The sequence below is a fragment of the Phycodurus eques genome, chromosome 13 (assembly GCF_024500275.1).
Source record: "Phycodurus eques isolate BA_2022a chromosome 13, UOR_Pequ_1.1, whole genome shotgun sequence".
Taxonomy (NCBI): Eukaryota; Metazoa; Chordata; class Actinopteri; order Syngnathiformes; family Syngnathidae; genus Phycodurus; species Phycodurus eques.
The window spans coordinates 13,853,061-13,866,333 of record NC_084537.1 but is presented as its reverse complement, the minus strand read 5'-3'; the positions used below and the strand labels follow the sequence as shown (position 1 = coordinate 13,866,333).

Here is a 13,273-nt window from a genome sequence, read left to right as displayed (position 1 = left end):
TCAACAACTCTCCAACAGCGCACCTTGACATCGACCAATAGGATTGCATATTGTGACCGGTGCATCGCCTCGCATGCTTGCTGTTGTCAACATACTTGTTTGCCGTTGTCAACATTTATTAATGCGTATAAACCAATGTTTAACGAAGCTTGAGAGCATGATTCGACAGAACGCCGGCATTTTTACATAATGCATAATGTTTTCCTGCCTACTTCTGAGCTGTATCGTATTTAAAAAAACGTGAACATACATAAACCAATCCTTGAATGAACGTCCTGTCCTGAGCACCGGTGACGACCACCACACGTTTTTCATCATTTTGTTCTTTTTTCCCCCCACACAATACAATGGCTCGATCCATTGTTGTTGTCATCACTATGATAACGGGTGTATCCGGTCGCTTTGACTGGTGACAGATTTTCTGTTTCCGCCTCACCGACAGTGTTTGATTTGACAAGATAAAGCCCAGTGATCGTAAAAGATGGGACACGGTGGTATCGGAATACATGTCGTGTAGTGTTGCCACTGTCAGACCGAGATGACGGCAAGATTTGATCGCAGTAGTCTGACATAGTGTAATCGTGAGACCAAATTTGTCTTGTAGTCTGATCCAGGCATAACGCGATAATAGCCGAGTCGACTTCGACTAATTTGATGACATCAATGATATTTGTTTTCGGTTGTCGATTTAGTGTGCGCACCTCTGAACACAAGCTCGCTCACTCACTCACTCACTCTCCCTGCCTTCTCAGTTGCACAGGATGAGTAAGTTGGGGTGTGGGGCAAGTGGAAGGAAAAAGATTGCGAGCCTGTGTCTGCGGGATGAATGCTGATGGTTGAGAGAAACGTAAATTGGATGATTTCTTTGGCAAACCTAACTGTTAATTTTTACAATAAAGAGGTTATTGATCGACCACTGCTTGTCTCCATTTCATTGTGTAAGCGGACACTACATTATATTGTCTGTCTTTTCATGGCTATAGGAGGGAGTTTGATGAATTTGTTGACGGCTGACGTGAGGATTTAAGCTCGTCAGCTAGCGTCAGCGAGCGCCTCTTCAGATGGGCGTGCATAGCACTTGTCCTTTTGTTACATTTGAGGATAGACTTGCATATATAGCAATTTTTAGTAAAGCTACACGCTTGAGGCACCGCTGGTAGTTTGCTCTGTGAACCCACCATCTGTTGAATTTAGCGATGTTTCCGTGTTGCCAAAACACATGATTGGCGATTAAGCGCCCGCAAGCTATAACCGTCATTGCGGAGTGGTGTAGTTGATGCGCCGACGAGTCGACTAATGGGGTCAACCCCAGTGAGTGTCTGTTTTGACACTTACCACCTTCTCCTTCTTCACATGATTTGGAAATTCCTTCGCTATGATGTCAGCGTAAGACAGCAGGACATTGCCAATGGTCTAAGAGAGAGAAAGACAATTTGGATAATCAAGTGTTAGAAAAAGGTCATGTTACAGAAAATGTCTGCCGATAGCAATAAGAAGCGAAGGTCACCTTGGCGAATCTCTTCATGTAGTTGCCAACAATCTGAGGGTCGGGACACTCCAGTTTGCGGATGATTTCGAAGCTCTGATTGAGCTGAGAGAACACATCTACCACAGAGCAGGAGAACAAAGCGTGCTCTGAAGTGACCTGGAACTGCACAAGAGGAAAGCACAAGCACTTAACATGACCCAATTAAACAGACCCTTCAGTGAGGTTTTCGCTCTCTCATCCTTCCTTCTCCCCATTGCTGTATGTGGCCTCGATCTAAGAGATTATCAGAAGGTCATGATGGGGGGCAGGGCCCTCATTTAAAAGTCCTGTCGTATCCTTGAAAGTGCTCAGTGTTAAGGTAGGGTCTGGGACGGGGCCACTGATTGCATTTTCGCTGACACGCTAAAGCAGAAGTTGCCTCGGGCGACAGTAATTGGACCCAAAGAATTCCTGACATATGACATAGAACAATCTTCAGCTGCTTTGTATCAGCCTTTTTGTAGTGCGAAATGGAGCTTATCTGTGTGTGTTTTTCTCATGATATGTTTGTGTGTGCGCTATAGAAGCTGCGCCTCTCTGCTGTGATGTTTTCTTTTCCAATTTGCCTCTGCTACAGAGTACCGAATCAGTATTGATCGCCGGGGGGTCTTCACCCCAAGTCTCCAATGTGCTGAGTCAGCTGTGAACTCTTCGAATTTCCATGAGACATGCATGAATACATTATTGGGTGTCAAACCTGAATAGCTTTCACATTTTATCGCTATTAAAACTTTCCCAGGACAGTTTTTTCCAAATATCTATAGCTAGCTATCGTATTCTAAAGATGTTTCTAATGAGGTGTGCAGTCTAGTGTGTAATTTATTTTCTTTTGTGAGTGCTTACGCCATCTTTTTTATCTCTCTCCAGAGCTCCATGGAGAAAATCTCTGGATACTTCCTCGTTTTCGTCCAGCCACATGATTACAAATGGCTCAAACCATCTGTAGTGGAAGTGGAACGGAAGGAAAAAAACATGATTGTTTGTTTCATGCGGAAAGTAGGTCCCTGTGTAAAAATACTCACGCTGGATATTCAGGTACATGTTTCTGAAATGTGGGCAGTTCCTTGCAGTACTCGTTGTAAAGCCACTTCACCTTGAAGTGCAAGTTCATATAATCTGCACTTTTACACAGACGGTGCTTTTCATGCTCTAAATACAAAGAGAAAAATAAGGGGGAAAAGCTTTACATTTTTCAGGCACAAAAATGTCCCTTCCATCCCTGCTAACCTTCCATGGCGTATTTCATGTCTTGAGCAAACATATTCCACATGACCTCAGCACTGATCTTGCCCACATTGAGTTCCTGTGGAAACCTAGAAGAAGAAACAAGACGCTCAGACTAAATCCATCAATTCATATAGCAAAACCGATAAATCGGTGGGCCGGATTAAGGTAAATTTGTGTTCTTGCACAGCGTGTATATCAATGTTTTTATTTCATTAATCGGTCGATATATCGGCCATCGGACAAAATATCGGATCTCCACCGATATAGCGGACATTTTTTTTTGTTTTAAGCCCCCACTAGCGGTATAGGCATCGGCCCCAAAAAATTTTGCATAATTTTGCAGTGGCTTACATTTTTTATTTAATCCAGAACAACACATTAGTTGAGTATATTATAGTTGTAATTAACTTTTAAGTACAAAACAATTTGATTACAACATTTAATCAAATCATTATTTACATAAGCACTGTTATTATTTTCAGAAATTTAAATGCAGTTTAAATGTTCAAACTCTCAAACTTTTTGAGGTGGTACTTAGTGTATTAGGTTCGAAAACCACTGTGTTATACTGTATACCATGAGAATGTCTTAAAGAGACACTCTTTTCTGAGCCATGAAGAAAATTTAAACACATAAAACTGAGACTCACTGATTAAGGCAAGGAGTGTAGGAGTTTTTATCCTCCTCTATAATGGACACAATGAGTGTGATGAGTTTGGACCAGAAGTCCAGGTTCTTGACACTGGGACCCTGCTCATCTGGAGGAACCGCCTTTGACTGGGGACAGAAAAGGCCACATCTTCACTTTAGTAAAGAGGAGCCCATTTGAATTCCTCACAGAGTTTTAAGATATTAAAAGGTAAAAAAAAACACTTGAGTGTGAGAATGCGGGCCAAATGTTTAAAGGTGCTCTACTTTTATGTGTGCAAACTTACAGGATCCATTTGATATTCTCTATTGTAGAGGTCGTGACAGTTGTTGAAGATGTATTCATAGGTGGAATTGAGACAGGCTTTGACACAGTCCTTCACAACCTGGCTCGCTCTGGGGGGACTTTGAAGTTCCTGGACCTAAAAAACACAAAATACACATGGAAAAGTTCAACGAAAACCCTCGAAATTCAGTCAGACACAAGAGTCACAGCCAAGGTGAGCTTTGGTGGAATATAGTCCACATAATGCAACATACAAACATAATAATGTGTTACCTAATTTCTACAACGTTTGCTTCTCTCACTAACAGTTTCCATTTGGATAGGCTAATGTAAGCTGATTCTCAGGATACCCCTCGGGCTTCTTGACAGAAAGGGCTGGAAATTTGCATGGATGTGTTGTTGATTTTTTGGGGTTTGCATAAAGTAAATCCCAAAGAAACTGAACATTTTCCTTCACATTGCATTCATTCTTACCTTCATCCTGAAGAATGTTATGCTGGTCAGCAGGTCCACAGTAGACTTGAGATCTTGGAGTCTTTCAGGACTACTGGCAGGAAAATTGTTCTGAAAGAATATTTGCAAACAAATGCGAAGACATTTTCTTGACTGCCTTTTCATTGGATTTCTAGTATCTAGAAAACACTTAAAGACATCCATCACTGCACAGGTTATCAGTACTTTAGAATATCATGGAAAACTCAATTTATTTAAATTGTTCAATTCAAAAAGTAAAACTCTTTGTTATATGAACTCACTAGACACATATTTTATGATTAAAATACTTTTGATGACTATAGCTTACAGCTAACAAAAACGCACATTTCACCAGCTCAACAAATTTTAATAATGTATTACATAGGATCAATCACAATTATTTTTAATATAGAAATAGGTAGGAATTTGCATTTGGATTCTGAAAAGTATTTTCCTGTGCTTTATTCCATTTGATATATACACTTTTTGAATTAAACCACTGAAATAAATGATCATTTCTATAATATTTTAATTTATTGAGACTGATCTGTAATGAAGAATGACCTTTGCCAACACGACAAGTAAAAAAGTAGACAGAATTCAGTACCCGGTACATGGAGAGGTCAATCCTCAGGGAGTTGTGCAGTTGATCCAGTAACTTGACAAACCTTTCCTTCTAAAAAATGTAAATGAAAAAAGAGCTAAGAAAGACACTACAGCTGTCAGATGAGTTAGTGTCATTTAACGTCACCAAGCCATATCAGATGAAGCTCAGCAGAGTGACTGTTTGTAGAAGTGGGCTGGGCCACATTTTATTTGTCTTTGCAGTCACCCAGAAGCAGTTTTTACGTGCATTTACAAGATCATCCCGACGACTGGGAATTGCGGTTAGAAAAAAAAAAAAAAAAAAAAAAAAAGCTGTTTTTTTTTTTTTTTTTTTAAATGGAGACAACATTTAGAACTCTGTGTCAGGGACTTACACCAAAGTTGGAAGCAGCAAATCGGTCTGAGGCAGAAACATTGTTGGACGACTGGGTGGTGTGGGCATAGTAAGCGTTGATGTTGGCGAGCAAGGTGCTCATCACAGCGGGCACTCCAGGGCACATGTATTTAGATGACAAGCAGGCAAAGTGGCTGTTTTTTTGGAAGGGACAATAACGAGCATTTAGCAAAGGAATGATGCATTTTCTGTGTCAAACTATTATTTTGACTTGATCAACTCGGAAGACAAGCAGCACTAACGTCATAGCCTGGTAGATGGACTCTACACCATAACGCATAGCAAACTCATCCACTATCTCCTGAGCGGTCTCCTCAAAATACACCTTCCAGGCATCGTCTCCTTTGGCATCCGGGATCTTTACTACGCCACCATTCTGTTCCTCAGTGGTGTACTGGAACAGATGCTAAACACAGATATAATAAAGGGATGTTATAGCCCGGACATCTCGGAGGGAGGGTCAATCCAACAAACCTCCCTTTAGAATTTCTCTATTTCAGCTATCAGTGTGATACGCCTTGAGCTTGAAAACAATACAAAGCTGGATGCAATTAAGATTTTAATACAGCACAGAACAGTTCTGCCTTTCCCTTTAATTTCTCTAAAAATAAATGTACTAACAGCTCAGTATCTCACCAATGTTTACATCAATCTTAAAAGAAAGTGATTGACAATTATGGTGATTAGTCATTTAGTAGGCAATGAACCATATCTAATTTACGGGGGTGTTATAATTAGAACCCACACAACCCAAAGAAATATGTCAGTGTGATTTCCCAGATAAGAAAAAAAAAAAAGAAACAATGACATTTCAGGAAACAGAATGAATGATATAGGAAAAGATTTGGTACAAAAAAAATGCTTACACAGCATTCTGGAGTGAATTTCTAAGATGTTAATGAGACTGACAGATAGATAGATTCTTGTTCATAAATCTGTCTAAATCTATGTTAGTGAGCACTTCTGCTTTGCCAAAATAATCTATTCACCTCATAGGTGTGGCATATAAAAATTCAGATTAGACAGATGGATTATTTCACAGGTGTGCCTCAGGTTGTCCACAATAAATTGACACTCTAAAATGTGCAGTTTTACTGTCGTATTCAGTGGTTAGAACACCAGTTAGTGTGCCTTTTTGCCATTTGCCTAATGCAGTTCAACACAGCTACTTAATTTATCCAATGGGGTGGATTACATAGTATGTATATAAATACTACATTGATGTGCCACATTTATGATAATGTTAAAATACAAATGTAACATTTCCAACAAAATGGGCCTGACCTCATGAAGACATGTGTACTGGACATGATAAGGAGCCACAGTCTCCTCTCCTTTAATCTCCACGCTGATGTGCATGCGGATGGCTCCCGATACAGCAGATTTATCTGTCCTCTTGTCTGTCAGATGCAAGTAGGATATACAGCACGAGCTTTGTTAATTGGCTCTTCTGTCTCCAACCTCACAAAGAGTTCAATTATCTGGATCGTGCGTCTTTATCTGTGTTACTTGCATAACAACGTTACTGTCCTCTGACTGCCTTTTCTTTCAGCATGGAAACTCACCGAGGTTATACCAAACGTCCATTTCCCCACTCAGCGTGCGGACTTCGATGATGGTTTGACCGAGGAAGTCGTCACTCTCACGTTTGAACCTCTGTTTCACACGAGACTTGATGTCATCGTCCTCATCCCAGACTCGAACCTTGATGCGATCAGAAGAGTTGTGGCACTCGCTGGATGAGCCAGAGATATTGTTAGCAAACATAAACATATTTGTAAAGCGCTGCAGGAATCAGCGCATTGATGCTAAAAACATTTAAATGTAGAAAACACCACTGATTGACCAGAAACACGAATATGGCAGTATTGAAAACGGTCATAATGTTCCTCACAAGTGGAAGTTCTCTTCCCATACTGGGTTGAGGTTGCCATAGATAGTCTTGGTTCTTTTTTTGGTCTTTCCCACTTGGACAGTCACGTATGGATCACTGGAACCAGTTTTGTCTTTAGCCTGGAGTCCCTGGGCACATACCACTGTGGAAAAGATTTCAAGAGACAAAACAGAAGCTTACACAGTCAGATGAGATGTATTGAACTGGAAACCAATATTGTGATTTATATTCATCTCACCAGTGATGCTGATCTTTGCTGACCATTTAGACGTCCCGTCGAGCACACTTTGCTTGATCTGTTTCATTTGGGTAGCGTGTGTTGATTTGTCAAGGCCAAACACTTCCTGGATTTGCTCAAAAATCTCCGGTTTGTTCCTCTCTCTGATCTTCATGCGGTCCTTCAGGACCATGATGATGTTCTGGGTTCGGTCCTCTGCTCCATGCTTGGAACTTTTCTCTGCAGCCCCTGAAGAGAGTGGGAACAAAATAGAGAATTATTAAGAGTTTACTGCCACAATACGTTGAGGACGAGCTAAATTCCTGTAGTGTAGGTGTAACTAATGTTGGGGCTGTGAGTGTACGTATGTGGTTTTGTGAACGTGCGTTTTGCACATGAGCCACGAGCTACCAACTTACTCTGCAGACAGTCGGCATTCAGCAGATCTTGGCACTTGTCGTGACATTTGACACCACACTCAGAGCAGCGCATGCCTTGTCGGGCGATGCCCCACAGCAAGCCTTCACATTCATAGCAGTAGGTGGGGGTCGTGGCTGTCCACACTTCAAAATTGTGCGGCGTAGTCGAGGATATGGGGTAGATCAGAGCCTGCAGGGTTTTCTTATAAACATGACTTTTCTGCAAAAGACATGGATGAGAAGTTTAAGAATGAAACAGATGTCAGATGATAATGTGATAAATGAACACAGAAACGCACCAACTCTTCATTGCCAAGAGTGGTGGAAGCCATTGCGGAGGTGATTCCAGCCTTCCGAGAGTTCTGCACTAGCGACTGATAAAAATATTAAAAGGGGGGTTATTTCAGGAGTACCAGTGTTCAAAAATCATAAACGGATGGAAGGTTTCTTACCATTGCCTGATGTAATGGAGCAGTGGTGATTAAAAAAAAAGACAACATAAAATAAAAATGAAAAGTCAGAAAAACAAAGATATTTTGTCATTCCTGGCAGCATTAGTAGTGTTTTGGATGTTGTTAATGTAAGTATTCTTCCTCTCATCATTTTCTTTCCCCTTTTACTATATAAGGACAGGTGGACTTAAATTAAGTAAGATTCAGGTGTGCTCACTTAGCTGGAGCTAATATAAAAAAGTCATAATGGAAAGAAATTATCCTAAATTAAGTTGTCCTGGAATGACCTCTGATTCAGAGTCCAATATTTCTCCAAATTAATATGTGTGTGTGTGTGTGTGTGTGCACGAAAATACCTTACCAGATCCCTGACAAGAGGAATGGCTTTTCTCTTCCGAAGGTCTGGCATGCTGTCAATACTATAGAGTGCACCTCCCATCCTGCATACAAAAGCGAAGACCCATCATCACATTTTCCACAAGTGCAACACGAGAGTGGAGACAACACCAAAGGTCCTTGTAAAAAAACATTTTTTTAATCGAATCTTCCTTTAAATTTAATGGATTCTTGCTCCACTCCATTTGGTTTAATTCAGACAAGTATTTATTTTTTTCTGATGACGAATTCCAAGTAAATTGTATTATAAATATTAATCCAAAATTTAGCCAATCTAACACTGAGTTGCCACACACACATTAGTAGAACTGTGTTGCTTTTAAAGTAAAATGCTGGAAAAGAAGCTCACTTCTACTTATTGCTAAAAACTCTGAGCAGAATGAGCCTTAGGCAAAACAGAGCATTCCTGGACTTCTATAAGTGTATTTCAAAGCTGCTGTGACATATTTCCTTGATGGTGTGCAATTATTCAAGTGGATCTTGATCTTAATGGTGATAATTACACCAATACACTGATTTTTTTTCATTTTAATGTTTGGAATATTGTGTTATTTTGCAGCTGACATCAGACACTCACCCTCCTTTACCAAACCATAGCGAGCTGGAGGTTTCTCCTCGTGCCTGACAAAAAGAGAATTTTATGAGAGAGAATTTTTTTGGGTGAAAAAAAAGACAATTGAATGTCTCCCTCACTAATCTTCTTAGATTTACATCAATAAAAACCCATGCATCAGTAGACAGGATTTACATGAGACTGAAAAAATCCATTGATTGAGGATACCTACAAATTTGGCTTCTTATTTGTGAAAATATGTATGTGATTTAGTGAGAGATCTGTAAAGTCTGACTAAATACAACAGTTCTCAAAATACATAAGAGAAAATACGTGCACCTTCCTAAGAATTGACAACTTTTGCAACTATTAGATCTAACCAGAGTTGACTTAATTCTTTCAAGCCACCATCAGCTTGCACCTACCTGTGAGCATGCTCCAATGATGGCTGAGAAAGGTGCATGCGAAACTTGCTATGGCAATGACATGAAACTGGAACAAAAACAAAGTGGGCTGACACATAACAATAAAAGAAAAGAAAGAAAGGTAGGCCAAGTGTAGAAAAACACATGACGTAAGAATATCAACATAAACATTGAAGCAAGTGATTAATTCTGTGCACAACTCAATTCAAAAAGTAATGAATAGCAACAAAATATGAGAATAATGCAAGTGCAAACTGATAAAGCAAACTAAATATTTAGCAGCAGTACTTAGCAACTACATCAGGCAGTCATACAGCATTCTGGTGCTTTATCATGAACTAAAGGTTTACTGTCTGCCAAGTCACCAATTTTTATTTTAAGAAAACCAAAATATTTAATTTATAGAATATGAGACATTATACATGCTTTCGGGCTCCTAGATGCAAACACTATTAAAATAGAACCTCAGGAGTTTATGTACCATGTTTTTTTGCATATAAATAAATAAAGTACTTAACATGCATATTTCAAAGACTTGGTAGACAGCTTTAGAGTCTCTGGAACTTATATTTTTTTTAATGGAACTTGCAGCCCTCTGCAGATGGAGCTAAATTGGACCTCGGCACAGGGACTGGGCCGAACACCCCCGCAGAGTTGCGCACTTACCTCCCGCAGCTGGTCTAAGACCTTGTTGTATAGTCTTAGCCAGTTCTCTTTGGCTCGGACTGCTGGGTCCACTGGCTCTTTGAGCTCCTCTATAACTGGAGGACTGACATAGACATTTTGGATGTAACACATTCAACCTGTGGTTGTTTGCGCTGGTGATGAAGATAGCGAGATATACAAGGTGTCCCAAAGGGCAAAATTTCCTTTCAGGTATCATTCGGATATGTCAGAATTTGACAGCTTAGACTTTGAAGTTTTTGTAAGCACACTGTATCATACACTTGCCGATTGCTTTCCCACTGACATTGGATCAACGTTGTAAAATTGCCGCCTGGCACGAAGTTATTCTGTCCCCAACTGCAGTTCGCTGCCATTTTGAGAAGCTTTATGGCCGTCACACTGCTCCAATGCATTGTATCTTAATAGTAATTTAATAGTAATTCATGCTATCCATGGCAAGTTTCTCACTTTAAGCGGAAAAGTATGATGCTCCACAACATGAAGTCAGTACAGATAGAGCTTTATCACTCTGAGAAGCATCCGCTGAATCAAGCATTTGTTGATGCAGAGTTCCAGTGGAGCCCTACTGACAGACTTTCCATGAATTTGCGCGAATGCCCGCTCTAGCAGTTCGGTGTCTTCTTCAGTGGTGGTAGTAGGTTTGTCAATAATAGATACTGTTTCAAGAAACTTTCCATGTATAGCGTAAATTGTCTAAACACTGGAGCATAAAGCTTATTAGACGGATGCTGAGCTGCATTCGGCGACAGAAAAACTTCTTGCCAGGCAACAATTTTACAGTGCTGCTCCTATGTCAATGGATATTCTTATAAAAACTGCTAAGCCTTAAGCGAAATACAAAAAAAAAAAAAAAGAAGTGCATCATGACTTTTGGGACACCCTGTTCTGTACACGTGATGTTGGGTGCCTCCTTTACCTCTCAGGTGGCATCTCTTTTTCCTCAGGGCTTGGTGGTCTGCTTGTTTCAATGTATTCCTTTTGCTCCATGCTGAGATTGTCCTCTGGGTTTGTAGGGGACAGCCTTGCCTCTTCCGGTATGTTTTCCTCCTCAAACCAAGGCTCTTCTTCCATTTGTGAACCTTCGTCCATAGTTACAGCTGACTGTACAGTGGCAGAACCATTAAGTAAAGATGCAGGCTGAGCAGAATTTGGAATCTGCTGGGAAGAAGGGCCTGTGGCAGTGGAGGGGGGCTGAGTTGCAGCTACGGTGGCTGGGTAGGACAGTGGAAGATTGCTTGCTGCTGCAGACAGATGATGTTCGGATGCAGCTGGTGGCGGTGGATGAGACTGGGCAGGTTGGGCAGTGGGGACAGAAGACAGGAAAGTGGAAGCGAGGCCTGTGACTCTGGCTGTTAGAGGTTTGGCCATTGAGAAGAAGGAAGTGGCAGATGAAGCTGTCTGTGCCTGTGTTTGAGTGTGGGGCTGTTTAGGCATTTGAGAAGTCTGCTGACCAGTTGTAGGTTGTGCTGCTGGGGCAACACCAGCAGGCGAACCCTGGCTGGTTATTTGATTAGCAGGTTGTGTCGGGGGTTGTTTTTCATGTACTGAGGGTTGTTTCTCCAGTGGAGGTCTAGCACTTGGTACGTCTAGAGTTTGTGGGGCAGTTGATGTTGGGGTGGGTGTGAATGGAGGTTCCAAATCTTCACTGAGGTTTCCATCCAAATTGTATAAATTGTCATCATCATACATCAAGTCCTCATCCTCATATAGGCCGTCCTCTTCTACCTCATACAATCCACCGTCTTCTTCCTCATACATAGCTGCCTCCTCACCCCCATCTTTGCTGTAGCCACCCTCGTCACTGTACGCCTCTTGAGTCTCATCGGGGTCCCAGTCTGGGGAACCTTTACTGTAGCTGACTGAGGAGTGGCAGGAATGGTACGAGTCATTCTCATCGTAAGGGTCCCTCTCTCCATATTCACCACCATAGTCCTCCTCACTCAGCTGACTGCTGCATCGACTCAACTCTGCAGATGATGCATAGCTTCCAGTGGGACTAGAAGAAAAAAGAAGAGATGAGAGAATGCACTCTATACTGTAGGCAGGAAGTAGACTGGAACAGAGAGCTGATAGGCCTCAAGAGAGATGACAAAAGAAAAAGAACATCTAATTTCTAGAAACACAACAAAATAAAGGAAATGTATTTTCACTAGGACGAATGGGACTAAAAAGTGAATAAGGGAGTTTTGGGTGGGGTGAGAAAGAAAGAGAGAGCAAAGACAGGAAGGGAAGAGTGAACAGTGAGGCCAAGTAGCAGAGGAGGAATGAAGAACAATGTGCCAGGGTTTCCCTGTCCAATACTCTCACTCAAGCAGCTAATCTTTTGTGCAGTATTGACCACTAGATTGCATTTTGAATTATTCATAAAGAGAGAGGCGGAGGCCTGCACAGTTTCACTCCCAGTCTGAGTAAGATATGTCAATAAGCTGTGAGAAATGTAACAGGGGCCTAAACAACAATGAAAGACAAATCACATTTAGTCTGCTTGACCCATTGAAGGCTCACAAAGCCACATACCAGATGGCAGAAATGCATTGACTATTTTCAGTAGCAGAACTCAGGCATAACAATTTGATTTGCTGTGTTCATCACTCTGTTTACCGCAGCTGCAATTAGTTGAACTGTGCAACTGTCAATAAAATGATAATCATGATAAATCCATATTTGTTGGGTGATGTGAAAATGCACCTTTTTAATGCAATTTTAAAGTGAATTTGAATCAACTTAATATTGGCAGAATATAAACTTTATGTTCTGTGAAATCTAAATAAACCATATCTGTTTGAAGTGAGACTTGCTGTGGAGGATTCTGCATCAGGACAAGAGCTGAGAAGGTCTACCTGTGGCGCTTCATTTCCCGAAATTGACTCTCATGCAGTTTACACATTGTATAGCATCATAACCTCTGATTAATGTCGGCCACTCGGCATCCTTTGCAACCTGGTCATCCTGAAGGGGATCCCTCCATCTGTGATCTTTCACAAGGTGTCTTAAATTTTTTCCCCCAAATGGGTTATCGCAGAGTCTTTCCTTGCTTGGATGCACGGTTAAACCATTGGATGTCATT

At 41.0% G+C, this 13,273-nt stretch overlaps 1 protein-coding gene across 1 annotated transcript in view; it reads right to left on the bottom strand.

Moving 5' to 3' along the window:
* LOC133411241 (protein unc-13 homolog A-like) overlaps positions 1-13,273 on the bottom strand; it is a 39,334-nt gene that overhangs the window by 15,543 nt on the left and 10,518 nt on the right. The window contains exons 10-31 of the mRNA XM_061693324.1: positions 11,123-12,202; positions 10,186-10,288; positions 9,119-9,162; positions 8,507-8,585; positions 8,146-8,151; positions 7,993-8,067; positions 7,694-7,913; positions 7,296-7,523; positions 7,058-7,199; positions 6,729-6,898; positions 6,448-6,563; positions 5,406-5,569; positions 5,144-5,297; positions 4,771-4,839; positions 4,164-4,253; positions 3,691-3,825; positions 3,405-3,532; positions 2,756-2,841; positions 2,551-2,677; positions 2,372-2,468; positions 1,508-1,651; positions 1,336-1,413 (exon numbers count right to left, since the gene is read on the bottom strand). Coding sequence (XP_061549308.1) covers positions 1,336-1,413; positions 1,508-1,651; positions 2,372-2,468; positions 2,551-2,677; positions 2,756-2,841; positions 3,405-3,532; positions 3,691-3,825; positions 4,164-4,253; positions 4,771-4,839; positions 5,144-5,297; positions 5,406-5,569; positions 6,448-6,563; positions 6,729-6,898; positions 7,058-7,199; positions 7,296-7,523; positions 7,694-7,913; positions 7,993-8,067; positions 8,146-8,151; positions 8,507-8,585; positions 9,119-9,162; positions 10,186-10,288; positions 11,123-12,202 — 3,535 coding nt within the window. The remainder of the gene's footprint in view (positions 1-1,335; positions 1,414-1,507; positions 1,652-2,371; positions 2,469-2,550; positions 2,678-2,755; positions 2,842-3,404; positions 3,533-3,690; positions 3,826-4,163; positions 4,254-4,770; positions 4,840-5,143; positions 5,298-5,405; positions 5,570-6,447; positions 6,564-6,728; positions 6,899-7,057; positions 7,200-7,295; positions 7,524-7,693; positions 7,914-7,992; positions 8,068-8,145; positions 8,152-8,506; positions 8,586-9,118; positions 9,163-10,185; positions 10,289-11,122; positions 12,203-13,273) is intronic.